The sequence below is a fragment of the Phyllopteryx taeniolatus genome, chromosome 12, assembly GCF_024500385.1.
Source record: "Phyllopteryx taeniolatus isolate TA_2022b chromosome 12, UOR_Ptae_1.2, whole genome shotgun sequence".
NCBI lineage: Eukaryota > Metazoa > Chordata > Actinopteri > Syngnathiformes > Syngnathidae > Phyllopteryx > Phyllopteryx taeniolatus.
In genome coordinates, this window is record NC_084513.1 from 16255751 (window position 1) to 16274790 (window position 19040).

General features: G+C 40.1%; 1 protein-coding gene across 14 annotated transcripts in view; it reads left to right on the plus strand.

Moving 5' to 3' along the window:
- stxbp5l (syntaxin binding protein 5L) overlaps window positions 1–18720 on the plus strand; it is a 103249-nt gene extending 84529 nt beyond the window's left edge. For 4 of the 14 annotated variants that reach the window (XM_061792534.1, XM_061792538.1, XM_061792539.1 and 1 more), the window contains 8 exons: window positions 3658–3837; window positions 8627–8728; window positions 9762–10001; window positions 11081–11444; window positions 13866–14031; window positions 15638–15749; window positions 15853–16073; window positions 16156–18720. In XM_061792534.1, the coding sequence (XP_061648518.1) occupies window positions 3658–3837; window positions 8627–8728; window positions 9762–10001; window positions 11081–11444; window positions 13866–14031; window positions 15638–15749; window positions 15853–16073; window positions 16156–16197 (1427 nt within the window). In that variant the 3' untranslated portion in view covers window positions 16198–18720. Of the gene's footprint in view, window positions 1–1398; window positions 1453–3657; window positions 3838–8626; window positions 8729–9761; window positions 10002–11080; window positions 11445–13865; window positions 14032–15637; window positions 15750–15852; window positions 16074–16155 lie in introns of all 14 variants that reach the window. The other 10 variants (XM_061792536.1, XM_061792532.1, XM_061792533.1 and 7 more) reach the window with 5 other exon arrangements.
- The last annotated feature ends 320 nt before the right edge of the window (window positions 18721–19040 follow it).

Here is a 19040-nt window from a genome sequence, read left to right on the forward strand (position 1 = left end):
TGACGCAACATGCTGTTACATTATTGGCACGTGCAACCTACAATCTCATACATAAATATTCTCTTGTGCTACACAGTCATAACTGTCCGTCTTGTCTCTTTTCCTAAATGTGTTACTGATAAAAGTGGCGTTTGCTTATTTGGGGCCAACATTCATTCCGTAATCAAAATGCTGATTAGAACGTATGCAACGTAATTAGGAATCAGTGGACATTACTGTACGGTGCAGTTGGTCAGATGGTCCTACATATTTTGCAGGATTTTAATTGTGTGGAACTTGAGACATTGGAATTCCAAATTTCGGCTCTCCACCATATTCACTTCACACTAATGTGTTAATATTGTCATTGCTTGATAGAGTAACAAGAGGATCCTACAAATCAAACACCTGCAGGGGAATATTGGATATTAATTGATCATGTCATAATAGGGACAGAAAACAAAGGATTATGGTGATGATTAAATATGTTAATCTTCGCAATAATCAACCATCCTTCAGCTCTTTAGTTTTTTCAAAATATTTTATATCACCCCTTTGTTACACAAGCCTTATTCCTGTATTTTGACTTCTGCAGCATCTGGCCAAGGGGCTTTATTGTGAAAGCCACAAAGGAGTTGTTTGCTCAAAAGTGAAAGGAGTCAATTTAGTTTGAGCTCTACTAATCCACTGCAGTCAAGCAAACATATTTTTCTTTCAAAATGATCTTCAATACTGAGCTCCCCACAAGGCCATTCACACAAAGAATGATGTACTTACGAAGCAGACATATTCAAACAAATTCATTGTATTCACTAAAACTGTTTTTGACAGGTAAATGTATTATGCCATCTCAACTTTAAATTTCACAATTATCTACTTATACTTAAATGCTTGCAAAATGTGGTTTACAAGTACTTTTGTTGGCCCCAGTGTCTGTTATTTTTGACACCAGGTCAAATCAGTTTATTTTGGCTTCCTTGTCAGACGTTCCCATTCTGAGCAATCGGATTTTTAAGCAAGACAAGACTGAAACGTTAAATTAAATAGACAATTGCAAATAAAATGTTTCTTTTCAAGAGTGAGAGCTTCTTATACTGTAACGAAATCAGGTTCTATTGCTTAATTGTTTTTTCCAGTGCACCTATTGACATGAAGCCCAAAAAAATGTCATGTTTCTTAGCGATTGCTGGGAGTGCTGACAGGGAACATCAATGAAGCATGCGTTTGAAAATCTGCACCTGCAGCATTTTGCATGATCAGGTTTAGTTTGAATGATTTCCATTTTCTTTTGCTTTTTTCCTTGTTTGACTGAGATTAAGCCTTCCTTATGTTCTATTTCATTTTTCTGTTGTTTTATTTCCTACATATTTATTTTTGAAGAGATTAACTGTTGCTTTGTTTCCTATTCCTTTGTTTCAGTTAAGGGACCCGGCAGAAAGTTAAGTCTGCCAACAGATCTTAAGACCGAACTTGGTACGGTAGGCGAAAGCCAGCAGTTTTCACGTGTGTTCCTTTGAGTCATTCGGTTTCTACTTTTGTCGTATTTTCTAGGCTTTTTGTGTTGCTTTATTCTTACTCTCTTCAGTTTTTTTTCTCTGTTTTCTTGTCACCCCGTTTAACCAGTTCATGAGACGGCCTGACGTGTTTGCCCATTTTCTTCCCATTAGTGTCTTATGATTTGATTTCAATCTTCTTTATTCATTTCTTCTACATTTTGCAAGTGTTTATAAAGGTGACTTGTAATCCATAACTCTTATTTCGACATGAAGCTCTCTATCACCTTATCTTGACTGGTCCATCTGCTTATACTTTCTGCCACTTTTCCTCCATTGACAGCGTTGCTCGACAGTGATTGGATCACGCACCGCCTCTCTCATTGTAACTGGATCATTTTCTTCTTTAACAGCATTGCAGCACCTGAACGTTCTCGCCATACATGCCTAACTGCATCTACATCATCGTGGGTTCCCTTTTGCTCTGCTTCTGCAGTATACCACATGCTGTCTCGCCTGAAAACTTTCTGCTTCTTAAACTACACAAGTGCCTATATATTCCAATGCAATAACCTGTTTTTTTTTCTTGCAGCCATAGCAAAAGTGCAAACCCAAATTTCAAAGTCAAAAACAAAAGGGGCTCCATTTCTATTCTATATTGAAGGAATATTTAGGGCAAAGGAAAACTGTTGTTCATCATGTTAAATTTTTTAACATGTTATAGTACATATTGCCAGTAAACAGTCATCCGTCTTCTTTTACGGGAATACCGATTGAACAGTAGTAGATTATATTTCAAGTGACATCAAAATATTTTCTGAATGAATGATGTGAATGAATTCTTTCCATTGTGATTCTATTGTCCTTCTCTGTTCTCTATGCCAGTTGCCTGTGGAACATTCTGCCAATTGCTGTTGCCAAAACGAGTCTGTCTTGCTTCTGTTTGAAATCTTTCTGATAAAACATACAGACAGCTTGGGGGGAAATTGGTTGGCTCCCTGTTAGCTGCAGGTTTCAATCAGTGTGCACACAGACTTTAAGTAGCACCCAGTTGTTTTTCATCTTTTTTTAAAATATAAACTGTTTATGCAATAAATAGCTGAAAAGGAGACAAGTTGTTCAATGTCAAAGTGAAGATCAATACATGTATAGGTACTAAGAGGATAGTGGCCTGGGAAGGGCATTATAATTAACTGATTATGAATTTGTCCCATAGTCTATCAGTGAAATAGCCATGCCTTATAGTGATTAACACTTCCTAATTGTCAACTGATTAGCAAAATTTTAATTACCTTAATGCTATAGGACATTTCACATAGGTAAATGTACATGAGGATTAATTTTTTTAACGCTTGATTTATGCATTTATTTGACTAATTGATGTCACATGCTTCAGAGACTGAACTGTTATTTACATCCATGCATTCATCCTATTTTAAAGATCTCAGAAGAGAGGGAGGAATGAGGTTTGTCTCCAAACAAAACATTATGCGCACAAACACACACACACACACACATACATACTGTACACGCACCATAAAAAATTTCACAAGACATAAAATTAGGTTCACAACAAGCCCTGCAAAGCCCCTGAGGGAAGCTGTGTGACGCTGCAATGCCAGTACGTAACAAAGAGGTCAAAGAGCAGAAATGATATCATTTCATACGCAATGCCGTGGGACTTAACAATAGCGAGAACTTTCTTTTCGCCTTGATATAAAAAAAAGTGATAACTGAAAAAAACAAATACACTCCAAAAACTATGTATTCAAGAAAAATCGACATGAAACAAGCCTGTTTTGTCATACTTGTTATAAAACCAGCCACTATATTGTCCTCTCTTGTTTTGTCCCTGCTTCCCCTTTATGTGCATACTTAACTCCACTCTCCAATACCGCTTAACACCGCTTGCTCCTCTCCTCCTGTAAAATATACTAAATATCCGTCATCACAAGTCATGTTATGGAATAAGAGGATGCACAATTGAATGTCACTCAAACAGATCAAACTTTCAATATAGGTGAGAGTACTTTTCAGCCATTTAAATGAAACATCTCTGGTAATGTATTGGCAGATTTCATCTTCTCTCATGATACGACATGACTTATGTAGATGGATATTGAGGTAGCAAACAAATTTGTGAATGTGAGATTATTTCCTTCCTAACGCTTTGCCGTTATTACAGATCATGTCAATGGGCATTGCACTAGTCCCACCTCCCAGCCCTGCTCGGCGGGGAAGCCTCGCGTCCCGATGGGTCCCGAGGGGCCACGGCTTGCCCGCAGAGGCCCTGGCCGACCGCCGTTCCGCAAGGCCCAGTCTGCTGCTTGCATGGAGATCTCTTTGCCTGTGTCCCACACGGAAGGTGTGTGCTTGTCTTCCCAATTCCCACCCTTTAACCTCTAACATCCCTTCCCTCAGAAAAGAGCATGCTATCCTCTTACCCTGGCAGAATGGGTTAAAATACCATGCTAATGCAAGTTTGCAGCACTAAATAAAGAAAAGCTTCTTTCATTATTCTGCTTATTTTGAAGTTGCATTAAAATCAAAAGATATCAATAACATGAATAAATATGAAAACAAATTATTTGGCAAATGATTATTGATTCATTCATACTTTATGTGGTGCAACCTACGTTAACATGTTGATACATAAAATACATGCATAGCAATTAAATAGAACAAATACCTTTAAACTTTATTGGTGATGTCCAATATTTATTCTCCATGCTTCCTGAAGCCCGCTCTATATTTCTGCAGCTTGCATTAGCATCAAAAACCAAAATAACAAGTTATGAGCGGAATGCAAGAAATGACCCTTGCATTGTGTCACTTGTATCAACCAACTTACAGGCTTGAAATACTCGTGATATACAAAATGTCTATATTCTTTTTGTTTCATGTATCAAATACTATGTAATGAAAGTTAAACCTACAGACAAATTCATCGACTTGCAATTATATACCATATTCTCAATTGACTAATAACTGCTATCTAGCCCCCATGCTAGTTCTTGAATACCTCTGTGATTGCAATTGTGTTTAGAGTTTATTTTTATAAAGACCAGAATGTACACCATGTATAATTTTTGGATGCAAGTTGTTGCTGATAATTTTCTAAGTTGTAGTCACAACATAGTATTTTCCACCATAACCACATTTTAGCAAACACTTCTTTAAGCTCCGTATGGTCCCCATGCCAGGAACAAACAGTACATAAAGTAAATTGTTAGACAAAGATAATAAAACAAATTTTGAAAAAATCATCACCTTCCTAATGTGTGGAATTGAAAGTCTCTTAGTATAATGTCACTGAAATCCTTCTCATATCCTCCTTAAGTTTACGTGCATATTCTATTTCGCAAAATCGCTCGTCTGGCCACATTTCCAAAAAGCTTCCTATGGTGTGCGCACGTAAAAGAAATGAATAGGACGTCAAATTTGATTTGCACCCTGGCATTTTGACATTTTCCCTTCCCTCGTAGTATTCACAGACTGCCTTTGATCCAAGGCCTTTGAATGAAGTGACCCAGCAGGTTATTTGCCTGTGTGCACACAAGTGTGTACACGTGTGTGCGCTAATGTTGATTCTATTTGTGTTTCAGGCTGGCAGCTTGTATTATTTCCTCTCCTGACATTAGGAAACAAAAAACAAATATAAAAATGGGCTATTAATTTAGATTCGTACCTTGGAAATTGTTAAAATGTTTATTTTAGGCGGCACGGTGGATGACTGGTTAGCACATCTGCCTCACAGTTCTGAGGACCACGGTTCAAATCCCAGGCCCCCACCTGTGTTGGGTTTGCATGTTCTCCCGTGCCTGCGTGGGTTTTCTCCGGACACTCCGGTTTCCTCCCACATCCCAAAAACATGCATGGTAGGTAGCTTGAGGACTTTAAATTGCCCTTAGGTGTGAATGTGTCCGCAAATGGTTGTTTGTTTATATGTGTCCTGCGATTGGCTGGCGACCAGTTCAGGGTCTACCCCGCCTCTCGCCCGAAGATTGCTGGGATAGGCTCCAGCACGCCCGCAACCCTAGTGAGGATAAGCGGAACGGAAGATGAATGAACGAATGAATGTTCATTTTACATGTATTGTAAAATGAAAATAAGTAAATATACTGTAACACTTGGGCTGTGAGCAGACATTTCAATTCGAACACCACCAAAGCCTTGTCCAGGACACCTGAAATTTTCTTGCTGTATGATTACTTCCTCACCACACCACCTCTAGTTAGATCCCCTTCACTGTTAAAGGTCCCAGGGAATAATTTCGTGGAAGCAAATCTGTCTTTCTGATGATTCTAGTACTGGAAGGAAAAAAAAGTACTAGTACTAGTACTGGATGGCTTTCACAGGAGGTGGAAATGGAGATAAGGAAAGGGTATAAGGTTAATCGCAGGTTAGTAACAGACAAAATGTGACAGACATGAGGATCATGACAGTGATTCTGGTGGCAGAGGAACCGTTAACAAGCTGCCCAGCTGTCAATTTAAGTTAATTACAAGCGAACATGAACACATCACCTCTGAGAAGCCTATGAGTGCAGCAAAGGAACTCTTGATTGTCTTGTTATTACTGTTGTAGTCAAACTGGTAGTAGTATATGGTGTGTGGAAGTGTAATGTTGTGAATAGCATTGAGAGTGAGGGGGACAATCTTTAAATGGATACTGTAGATAGGAAAAGAGATTTGTGGTATTCTGGCCGGGGTGTGGACAACGCAAGCATATGTTGTGTATATGGAAGTATGTAAACCAGGTAATATGGTCAATGTGAGATTGAAAAAAAATCGACAATCCGACTTTTGACTTGAAACTGTGGAAAGGTCGACTGTGAAGGAAAACTGTCTGTTTTGGTTTGGGTGGATTGGAAAATGCATTTCATTTTTGTCACTGTTAGTTTTTATAAATAGAAAGAGGGGTGGTTGCAGCAGAGTATCACCTGTGTAGCAGTTAAAGTTAATGTTGAAATTGCGAAAAATATGGCCAAGGAAAAAAAAGTAGTTAAGAACAGAAGCAGCCCAAGAACAGAACCCTGAGCAACCCCACAAGTGACAGAAAGTGGGATTTGAATGTTTTCAGTTGGAACAAACTGAGAACGTCCAGAGAGATATGATTTAAAACAGTTGAGGTACAGTATGTGCTGTGATAGTAGTGGATATTCATCTGCCAAGAAAAATGCTATGGGAAATCGTGTCAAAAGACGTATTTAGTTCTGGAAGTATGACAATAGACAAATAGTCGGCTATTTAACAGGATAAGGACAGTTCATTGTTTGACAGTATACAACAATAACCTAAAAAGAAGAATGAGTCACAAAAGTCAGTTTTCCGTTTCCCAATGTGTTTAAGGAATAATCTGTTTCATATTTACTGTACGTAAACATAATCCCAAATCACCAATCTTATAAGCATGTACCATATGTTTTGTGTAAACAGATGCTTTTCAGGCTATTACAAGAGCGCTCATCTATTTGCCACATTTAGCAGTGTTGTTTATCTGTCACGCTGCCTTACCACGGTGAAGAGCCAGCAGGATCACTGCAATAACTGAAGGTCAACAAGCAGTGGTAGAGTGGAGGCTGATGTTAATGAGGCCTGGATGCCAGGTGAGAAGACAGAGGAGGGAAATAGGAGGGGACCCCACTCTCAATGGACCACTTCCATACCTTTGATTTTAAATAAAACATAAAACAATACATAAACATAAAACAATCAAATACAAAAAACAGTTAAGTCCCGAGCGTCCCTTGTTATGACATATTCTAATACTGCGGCGCAAAGTAGTTCACAGCACGTGGTTTGTAATGTCATACATTGTTCCTGTTGTACCAAGGGCTCCCTGGAAAGTGCACATTCTACTGGGACAAGAAGGCAGGTATTGAAATATTTAAAAAGAAAAAAATTGATAGCATTGAGTTGATGTGACTCAGTAACTATTTGGTCAGATGCTGAAGAAGCCTTCAAACCACAGTCAAGTGTATACTCATACACACCCATAACTGCATGATATAAATATGAAAGCAGTAGGTCAGCTAGTCTTTCTCTCTCTCTCTCTCTCTCTCTCTCTCTTTCTCTCTCTCTCTCCCCCCCTCCCTCCCCCCTCTCTCTATCTCTGGATCTCTCAACAGAATCATCTGGAAAGCTACAGTTTATTGAGAATGATCCAGGTGATACATGTAGCGCTTTATTCGGCAAGAAAGCATATTTAGTAAAGTCTTGTATCGGGTTGAAAATTGGAAACTGGAAGTATTTAAAATTGTAAAGAACTGATTGAGGCTGACAGCAAAGACAGAATGTAAAGTCTGTTTTAAAGTCTATTTTTTCAATGTGACTCTGGCTCTGCAGGGTGGCTTGGTGCATGCGCTTGCACCACTGTGGCGATCTGTCTTATTTATTTAATTATTGTCTCCTCTGTTATCACCTAGCCGAGACTGACTTGGCTAGCTCTAGCTCCCTTTTAGGGCCCACCTATCGGTCTCCGTGTCCTGTTAAGGTACCACTGTGCCTGACTTTCATTAGCCAGCGTACCACTGGCTGTGTTACACAGTGTAAACACACACCAGGCACACATGACAAACCCAGACAACTACCATCCAAGCTCACTTTGAATAAAGGTTTTCTCTCTTTGGCTTATATACAGCAGTGTTGTCATGACACCAGAATTGACTTGAATTTCAAAATATATCATCAGTGGTATGGTAGAAGCTCAACGGCAATGTTCTGTGGGAGGAGTAATGAGATGCGCTTGATTGATACAAAACTTGTGGTTGTCATGCAACAGTCCTGTATAGTTGTGAATGTGCATGCAAGATGGCACTACATATGTATTAGATATTATCAGAAGCACAGAAAAAACATATTTAGTCAAACAGATGTAATGGTGTTTAGATTGAGGTCACTAACAATACGTAGATAAGCCTCACTCTGTTGACTATGTATATTTAAAGAAGACTCGCCAAACTCAGCTGCAACTTTCTTTCTTTTCCTTTTCTGTCATTCTCTGGCACAACTGTGCATCTGTTTGTCTTGTGTTTATTGACTGGACGGCTGCACTTGTTTGTATGTGTGTGTGTGTGTGTGTGTGTTTTGTTGGGGCGTTGGGGTGGGTGGGCTGCTTTGTCTTATGGGATTCATGTTGTGGGGGACGGTTAGGTTATGCATCCAGGAGGGCAATGCTCCAGCAGTTACATGGAGTCACAATGTACTCTCACGACGAACACCACACCGCCACCCCCTACTGCTGGAGTGACAGAGGTAAGGGGACTTCGGCCACTAACGCATCCACTACTTATTGACAAAAACGTCAGTCCTTCTTTCAATATGTGGCGTTGGTCCGTCTGTTCCATCTACAATGTGCCTTAAAATGTTTCCTCTCCTGAGGGGCCATGTAGTGATGCTGTCTTTCTTGTAGAGCATTGAGTGTGTTTTGCAGCATACTGTACATGTTGGCGAGCAGCCGCTGCGCAGTGTATCTCCACACCCCCTTCCATAGTCTTTTTTTAGCCTGTGCACATGTTCTCATATCACCTAGAATAGCTGCTAAAAAAAATCTCTAAATCATTTTGATCCTGATACGTGTCCACTAGGCTTTGCACCATCTGTAGTTGTTGTTACATAAACTCTGCACCGACTCACTGAGGCAGTACTGCACATTGCCTGTCTCTAAATAATTCACCAGTGCTGTAATACAGAAATACTTTTATGATGGATGTGTAGTGTGTGCTCAGAAAGATTCACCCTGTGCTCTCTGTTTTGTGTATGAGTGGTCAGTTTTTCAATTGTATTTATTTATTAGTATCTAAGTGTGTTTGGCTGCTGCTCGGACCTTGTACTGTGCGTGAAATTTAACGTGAAAGTCTTTTCACTCTATGTTAGAAAACACAGATCTGTGTGTGTGTGTGTGTGTGTGTGTGTGTGTGTGCGCGCGTGCATGTGTGTGTAAGTCATTTTATTTTTCAACTCTCGTTTCTCATCAGTGACATTGTTTTATGTGGCTGTATGCTGAAAAACTATAATAGATCTTCGAATTGTCTCCTTCCAACTTGCTCTCTCTCTCTCTCTCTCTCTCTCTCCTAAATGTTTCTTCTGAATTTACTGTCTTCATACTTCGTTCTTTATGCCAGCCATATTGTCCCTCTCTTCTGCGTTTATTGTTGTCATAAATCCATCCGTCTGCACTGCCGTTCTCTCACTGCATTTCTCTCATTTTAATCATCTCTTAACTCTCCCCCTCTTGCATTGTGTCTCTGCGTTGTTTTTGTCTCTCTGGTGGCCATCGCCGATGCAGAGAGCCGTGAAAACTCCTTCAGCCGCTCACGCAGCTCCAGTGTCTCCAGCATTGACCGAGACACCAAAGAGGCAATCACCACACTGCAGTTTGGGGAATCCTTCGGGAGAAAGAGCGACACTTTGCCCACACCATGTCTCTGGGTTGGTACCAGCCTTGGTGTGATCATACTCATCCCAATGTCCATCCCCACTGACCAGGAAGAGAGGATGGAGGAGCCGGTCACTATTGGTCCCTGTGGTAAGTCCAGATGAGAAATCTACCATAGCCATGTATTCAAGTTGAAAAAGAAATTATAATTTAGGGTCAGATGACTTTAGACAACATGACTTGGATAATTATGTTTCTAACTTTTAGGAAGGCTTCTGAAAGCCCTTTCTTTTGGAAAAAGAACTTGACTGGGCTACAAATGCTCTTATGGATAAATAGGGAAAGATTCACATAACCACACTCTTTGTATCGCTGTAAAGGGAAAGCCAACTTCATAAAAAAAAATACTGTATATATTTGAATTTCCTGTATGTGGGATGTCCTGGCGTCGCAATACTTTTGTCCAAGTAGTTTCCATAGCTTGAGAGAATCCTACTGATTATCATAGACAAATACAGTAATGGTTGACATAGTCGAAATCAGACCAAGTCCACTCTGTTGTGGTTCTGTGACTTCTCAGCAGCACCTTAGCAGGAACCAATCTGAGTTGCCAATTGAAAAACCCACAGCAGGAAATACAACTGAACAAGGAAGAAGAAAGCTTTTTACCTTAAGGTCACACCTTTAAGCGTGACTACTCAATGTGTTTTCAGTGTGACTTGTTTTGTAGTTAGTTGATAATGTCACACAGACTGAAATGTCATCGTACTTCAGGGTACCTTACCACTATAATTGGGAGTCTATTTATGTCTTGATAATTGTCCCAATTTTCCTGTTAAATTTGGCCTTGGATGTTGTTGATTTAAAAACAAAAAAATGCTGTCACACAGAAAATGCGTATTTATATGTCGTACAAAGATCTTGCATGTACGCTGTCATGAAAGAAACAAAAGTGTGGGTGCAGTTATTTCGGTACACTTTTTACATTTTGACAATGGAAACAATAAACTGAACCAAACTTTACTCCTTACTCTACCTACTTGTTTATTTTAATCTATTGCGGGTGTGTTTAGAACACATCCCCCATGAAAAACGGGGGTTCACTGTCTTGGATTTCAAAATCAGTAGTCTTACTGTGTAGCAACACAAACCATCAAATAAAAGACTTTTCATGGCAAACACGCAGTAATTACAATGAAGATGCTTTTTACTTTACCACACACTCTTAGGGGCAGTTCTGATGCTAAAGGGCTCTGTGTTGCGCTTTGGCTTCTTGGACTGCATGGGTGCACACATTCAAAGCCCCTACGAGGTTTGGCGTGATCTCAACGCCCCAGAAGACCCCGACCGACCACGAAAGCGCAAGCTAGTGCACTACTCGCCCTCATCCTCCCAGGACACCTGCGGAGAGGGACATCTGGCTATCGTGTGCTCTGAGAGGCAGGCCAAAGTGTTCTTGATGCCCTCGCAGTCTTGCCTCTTCGTCCACAACATCACAGAGTCATCCTTCGTCCTGCGGGCTGATGTGGTGTCAGTGTGGAATAGTGTTTGCCTCGCCTGCTTCTGTGCCAATGGACACGTCATGACGCTCAGGTATGAACTCACAAACATTCCGGAGGTATGTTGACAAATAACTGTCCTGCCCTTTATTCTGCATTGTATAACCAGATTTTCCCTCAAATGTTGTGTTCCTCTGCACATGTCCCATCCCTTCATAAATCCATTGTGTCGTTTCTGCGAACTAAAAAACTTAACTTAGCAACAAATGGCGATCAAAACATCCATGGCCATCGTGTTTTTGCGCTGGATGGGGATAAATATAATGGTCAGCCATCTCTTTTCTTTACTGCTTCTCCTCAATAGGGTCACCGGTCAGTTAGAGCCCAGCTGTCTTTTGGGCGAGAGGTGGGGTACACCCAATCGTAGGGCACAAATAGCCAAACAACCATTTCACACTTGCCGCCGTGTTGCCCTAAATATAATAGTCTGAACAAATATTCCAATGATACAGACTGTTTTTAATCCATCCATCCATCCATTTTCTGAGCTGCTTCTCCTCACTAGGGTCGCGGGCGTGCTGGAGCCTATCCCAGCTATCATTGGGCAGGAGGCGGGGTACACCCTGAACTGGTTGCCAGCCAATCGCAGGGCACATACAAACAAACAACATTCGCACTCACATTCACACCTACGGGCAATTTAGAGTCCCCAATTAATGCATGTTTTTGGGATGTGGGAGGAATCCGGAGTGGCCGGAGAAAACCCACGCAGGCACGGGGAGAACATGCAATCTCCACACAGGCGAGACCGGGGATTGAACCCCGCTCCTCAGAACTGTGAGGCTGACGCTCTAACCAGTCGGCCACCGTGCCGCCCTGTTTTTAATCAACACAGCAATTTCTTGAACTTAAATTGACTTTCTGACAAATTTCAATCAGGTTTTTGAACTTTAATTTTGACTATCATAGCTATGCAGATGACACACAGTTATATCTAGAAGTGTCTCCAGATGACTACAATTCAATTGAGGTGTTGTGTCACTGTCTAAAACAGATAAATAACTGGATGAGCCAAAATAATCTTCAATTAAACCACAACAAAACTGAGATAATTGTTTTTGGCAATAAAGAAAAGAGGATTGCTGTTAGTAAATACCTGGAGTCACTCCCTTTAAAAACCAAAGACCCAAGTCCGAAACCTTGGTGTCCTGATAGATTCCGACAGTCATTTCCAGCCATTTCCATTTCAACACCGCTTATCCTGGTTAGGGTCGTGAGGCGCTGGAGCCTATCCCAGCTGACTTTGGGCGAAAGGCAGACTACACCCTAAACTGGTCGCCAGTCAGTCGCAGGGCACATATAGACACGGACAACCATTTGCATTCACATTCACACCGTCACTGAGTGGGAACTGAACCCACGCTGCCCACACCAAAGTCAGGCGAGTGTACTACTACACCATCAGTGACTTCCGACAGTCATATCAAATCAATTACTAAAACTGTCTTCTACCATCTGAAGAACATCCAGAGTGAAGGCTTGCATGTGCCAAGCAGACCAGGAGAACCCATCCATCCATGCCTTTATCTCAAGTAGACTTGACTATTTTAGTGGTCTTCTGACTGGACTCCCCAAAAAGAGCATTAAACAGCTCCAGCTCATTCAGAATGCTGCAGCTTGGGATCTGACCAGAACAAAGAGGTCAGAGCATATTACTCCAATTCTAAAGTCTTTACACTGGCTCCCAGTCCGCTAAAGAATAGATTTTAAAGTTTCACACAAATGGAATAAGTTGCCAACAGAAGGGACATCAGCCCCAAGTGTGCATGTTTTTAAGTCCAGGTTAAAAACTCTTTTTTTTCTCATGCCTTTTAGAGCATTGCCACTTTTAAATGATATTTCTTGCACCGTATGCTGTTTTAATTGAACTTTCATTTTATTTATTTTTTTCTCTTTGTTTTAAATGTTTATAAGCCGTTTTTTGTTCTTTGTTTTTAAATGCTTTTAATCATGTAAAGCACATTGAGTTACCTTGTGTATGAAATGCGCTATATACGGTAAATAAGTTTGCTTTGCTTAACCTGTTCAAGACCATGGAAAAGCTCGAAACTATCCCAGCTGTCTGTGAGATAAAGACTTACTCCTTTGGCTAGTCACCAGTCAATCACAGGGCGCAAAGACCGACATTTACTGTACATTTATATTCACACCTATAGTAATTGAATATGAATTGATCCCTCGCTGTCTTTGTTAAAGTCAGCGCTGCGGGCCACTACATGGCCCAACACTATTGTAATATTCTAAATAAAGAGTAATACTGAAAATGCATTCAGATTTTCTGCTCTGTGTAAGCACTTCCTGCACACAAGATAACTTGACTTGGAAAGTAGTGCAACATTATTTTCTATGTAAAAAAAAAAAAAAAGTGCTGTTTATTCTGTGTTGTTCAGTCCAACAATGACAGGAGCCACTTACTTGCTTCCTAATTGCCTTCTATTGTTGTCGTTGCCCACAGTTTGCCAAGTCTAAGACCGCTGATGGATGTTAATTACCTGCCTCTGACAGACATGCGCATTGCGAGAACCTTTTGCTTCACCAATGGGGGACAGGCACTTTATCTCAGTTCCCCGACAGAGATCCAGAGAATTACATACAGCCAGGAAATGTATGACAATCTGCAGGTCTGTGGATGCAAATGACATGGCATATCTCAGTAGTTTTATTTCCTTGAATGTCATTCTCATGTGTGCTAATGTACTTTTTTTTCCCTGAGGCGCCAAACAATAAATACAGAAAGACATAAAACCACAATATAGTGTACACACATCAGACAGTTTTTTTTTTTTTTCTAAAATTGTGGCCAGTGAGTGTATAATGTATACACCACGGAATGACCTATGGCTTTTTGGTTTTAGGATAGAATGATTTGGGTCAGAAAAGAACAAGGTTCTGGGGATATTGCTTCCCACTGGACTATCGGTGAGCCTAAGGGTGTCTGAAAAAGGCACTGAGGCGGACACTCAAGCCTCCCTCAGGCAGAGTGACGTCAGATCTCTCTGACTGGTTTGCTGCTACTGGCTCAACGCAAACAGAGATACTTGAGCTTTGTGATCGGAAATGGAGTGGCTTGGCACAGAGATTTTCTAATCTTTTCAGGCTGCTTCTCAGCAGAAAGAGAGGATTGTTGTAGGTCCACTCTAGCTGCTTTTGTGATGGACAAAAACCTTTGCTTCTCAGACTGCAGTTTGAGTATAGACTCCAACATTTGCCATTGTTGAGACCAGTTGATGTTAAAGCTGGAGCTATGCCTACACCACGAAAATACATCGCCCTTTCGGCGTGTCTGCTGGTATAGCTGCTTCAGAGTGCCTCGTTGTCGGCCATGAGTGCACGCATGTCACGGACAGAACGCGGAAGAGAAAAGAAAGTGTGGGATATATTACAGCCACCAGATGCTAAAAGCAGATATATTTTTGTGGCTCAAACATGTAGTTATGTTTGGGCATTAGGAAGATGCTAGATGAAGTAGCATCCATTTTTTCCAGGTTGTAGTTGTATTTGATTGACAGTTGACTGTTAAGCCAGGCGTGGTTTCAACGCATCTAGTGGACACGCCCACAGCGTTCGAGACTTTAGTACAAAGCCTTATTTTATATAATTGCCTATTTTTTTTATCTTTCAAATTTGGCAGCGTTGTTCTCTGTGGTGTATCAAAATACATTAATTTTTACTCAAAACAGACTTTAAATAACTTTTATTTATTTATTTATTATTTGGATGAGGAGTTTTCTTCATGTTACATGCAGCTTTTTGAAGCCCCGTTTGTGCTGCAGTGAGAACAGCTGGCAAAAGCTGTTGCGGTGATGGTGCTACACTGCCACCTAAAGCAAAAGAAATTGACTCCAGTCTGTCGAGGAAATGTTAACAAGGGAGGATGAACGTCATCTCTATACGTGTTTTGTAGTTTGAAAGGTTAAGGGAAAGTTTACTGTACATTCCATGCACTCAATTAGAGGGAAAATTTAGATATAAAAACCTTTTCAAAGGTATTGATAATACTATGATTTTGATGTAAGGTGAACAAGCACATATTGAATAAGGTTCAATTCTAAGAATATGAAAATATACTCAGTGTGTCACTCTTTGTCACCTTTTTTTTTTTTTGGGTGGTGAAAGGTTAAATCCTTATTTTTAATGACAACACCTGAAATTATTGTGATGCTCGATCATGATTATATTTTTGCTACGTTGCTGTAGTGTTTCTAATAGCCTTGTCGTCTGTTGTAGGAAATGCTTGGAGAGCTGTTTACACCAACAGAAACACCAGAGGCCCAGAACAGAGGCTTCTTAAAGGGCTTCTTCGGGGGCAATGCTCACACATTCGACCGAGAGGAGCTTTGTGCGTATTTCTGGTCTTTTCTCTCGTATTTGTCGTATGAAATATCTCAACCCGGTCAGTTATGGTCCACCTTTAAAAATTCTTCATCTGATCTGGCCCACAGTTGGGGAGGCAGCAGCAGGTAAGGCTTCTCGGAGTCTAGCCCAGCACATCCCCGGTCAGGGAGGCGTGGAGGGCATGAAGGTGGCAGCTAGCGGGGCAGTGGGCGAGCTGGCCAGGGCCCGCATTGCTCTGGATGAGAGAGGCCAGAGACTTGGCGAGCTAGAAGAGAGAACTGCGCTGATGATGACCAGTGCGGAAAGTTTCTCCAAGCATGCGCATGAGGTAAAACCAAGACTTTCAGGCCATCTAAATTCCATACTTTAACAAGTCCTCAACGGTGACATTTTGTGACATGTCTTTACAGCTCATGTTAAAGTGCAAGGACAAGAAGTGGTACCAGTTCTAATCACAAGGGACAAGTGAGGCCAACTGATGGGTTTCTGGGGGCTTTGTGCCTGGGCAGAAATTTTAACTCAGATGAGAGCAAATAACAGAGAGACTGAAGAATGACTTTCTCTTTACGGCTTCTGGGCCAAGTGTGCCGCATTGTTACACAGTAAGAGGAAAGGGGAGCTCCTCATTTGATCGTTTTCTGAGAAACATGGGGAGAAACAGGATGGGAGCATTTAGAGGACTGGATGTGCGCGTATGTGTGTGAGTGCCTGTGCGCGTGTGTGTTCTGGCGGGGTTGGGTTTTCCGGACCTCACCGTGTAGATATTCAACAATTAAGAAATCAACAAGACATGCATGAAATAAAAAAGGAATGACTATCAAAATATCAAACTGCCATATTAAAAAGCAGCATGCTTACTTTAATGCTACTTTGACAGGAGATTCAATTATTATTTTTTATTTAATTATATAGCCAACTACGGAAACTATAAAAAAAACGTTCTATTTTTTGAAATATTGACAAAATCTATATATAAAAAAACAAATGTATACCTGCATCGCTATTAAGCCAAAACTTGTGCTCTTTTCCTTTATCACCTTTTCCTTTTGACTTTTTTTCAGCAAATATTTCTTGACACACTTCAAACGCACATAGCTTTCTATTCACATACTAAAATAATACTACTACTGTTCATACCAGGTACTCTTGGCTGCATCTTAGTGCAACCATGAAGGGATTTTGTTATTAACGGCAGTTTAATCAAGTTTACGTTTGGGCTGCTGCTACTTTCAAATACAATCAATGACAAGGCTATATTCCACTCCCCAACTGCAGTTTATGATTCAGAAAACAATAGTTTGAGATGTATGCAAAGGCTTGAAGAACACACCGTATCTTTATATAAACCTATATATATTATTAATGTGCCATAAAAAGCAAGATCAGTGCAATCAGTGTAAAGTTACAAAGAGCTAATAAGTGGTGGTTGTCATTTATTTCCTGTTACAAACAGATGAGAAGTCAATGGATGTTAGTGGCATTTACTGGAGTCAAAAAAACATTTTCTTTCATAAAACAACACTTAAGAGACTTACATTTACGTCGATGGTTCAACATTTGGGTCTCTAGCTTATCATTGCAAGATGTGCAAGTTTAGTAGGAAATTAGGATGCGTATACGTGGAAGAATGAGTACCGCACGTAAAAAAAAAAAAAAGTGTGATAAACAATACAAGAATACAATACACTAAGTCTCTGCCAAAGCAATTAAAAAGGACCATCACCCTATCATATCGCTCCAATTCAGATGTTACAAGTTGTCACTTGTGTATTTTCAGGATTTTAATGGACCTGCGTGTTCATAACAGTGATTGTTGCTGTCAATGTGATGGCAGTGCAAAGAGGAGTTGGCATCACCTTCCATTCAACCAACTTCCTTGTGAGTCGTTTATCAGTAAATGGTTCAGAAAACAAAACAAAACAAAAAAACAGTATTTTCCAGTACTATTCAGATGTGAGTCAGTGAAGATGTTCATGTGTAAAACAGCAGCAATTTCAACTAAATTCAACTGTGTTACTTTCTTTCACTCAATATTGTTCTTGATGATTATGGTATCCTCTTGTCGCAGTCCTATATTTGATGGTGATGGCCTCACAAATGGAAGGCTCTTGTATGTGAAAAACAACAAATGTTTCATGATACATAGTGGTGTATCATATTGTAATTGTGCTGTACATGTCAGTGCCACGCGACACAAGCCAATGGCATTGAGTGAAGAGGATCTTTTGTACCTGTGTATTTGTCTGTATTTTAAAATGATCTGGGAAAAAAAATCAGGCCTTTATGCTCACAAGCATCGACACAAATTAATCACTGCGCCTTGATTATGTTGATATCACACCTGCATTTAGGTGCACAAACACACACATGCAAAGTACAGAGAAAAATAACCGTAGTGATGTCTCTTTGCATTTACAACTGCTTTTCAGGCTCAAATTTAATGGATGAGCCACACGCATTCACAAATGGCATTTATTTAGATTCAATGAGACATCTTAAACGTCAAAGATATTTCTCTGTACCTTCAATTAAATTCATGTTCGACGTCGTCTGAAAGGCAGAGAAACGGTATAAAGAAAAAAAATGTGACCTCTACTGACAGGGTGTTTTATTTATATGTTTCTGTTTATTTGGTTTTATATATTAACTGTACTTTTCAATATTGGGTGGAGCAAACAAATATATGATACAGATGGGGTATTTTTCTCTATATATGTTGTACCCGTCACTGCTGGTACTCTGAATCTGTCTCAACCACTGAAACTCTTGTTCTTCACACAGAAATATCATTGGGGGGGAAAAAAGAATTTCTCAAGTTTTCTCGATGATGGCAGCAAAGTTTGTCTCATTGAAATGGATTCTACCACTTTTTCTTCTTATGAATATTATACTAGTGTAATAGAGATTACTTGACTAGAAGAGCTGAACATATGTTGATGCAGAAGCAAACTGAAATAAACATGGATTGATGTACATTGTTTAGAGTTTTATTTATCATTGGTCCAATTTTTGTTTATGACTCTTATCCCAAAATAAATAAATAAATTAATTAATAAATTTAAAAAACTTTCTCCGTTGGAACCACTAGTAAGCAAACGCCTACTTTTAATTTGACCAAGGCAGAGGAATTGACAAAACGGGGTAACTGACTTGAATGATGATTTTAGCCTTTCTCTCTACTGCTGTAGTACGTACGTCTGTGTACCTGTCAGTCAAACATATGTTACCCCCGGACATCATTTACATTTTAACAGGAGCAGTACGTTGATTAAAAAACTTGTGTGGTAGAAACTCA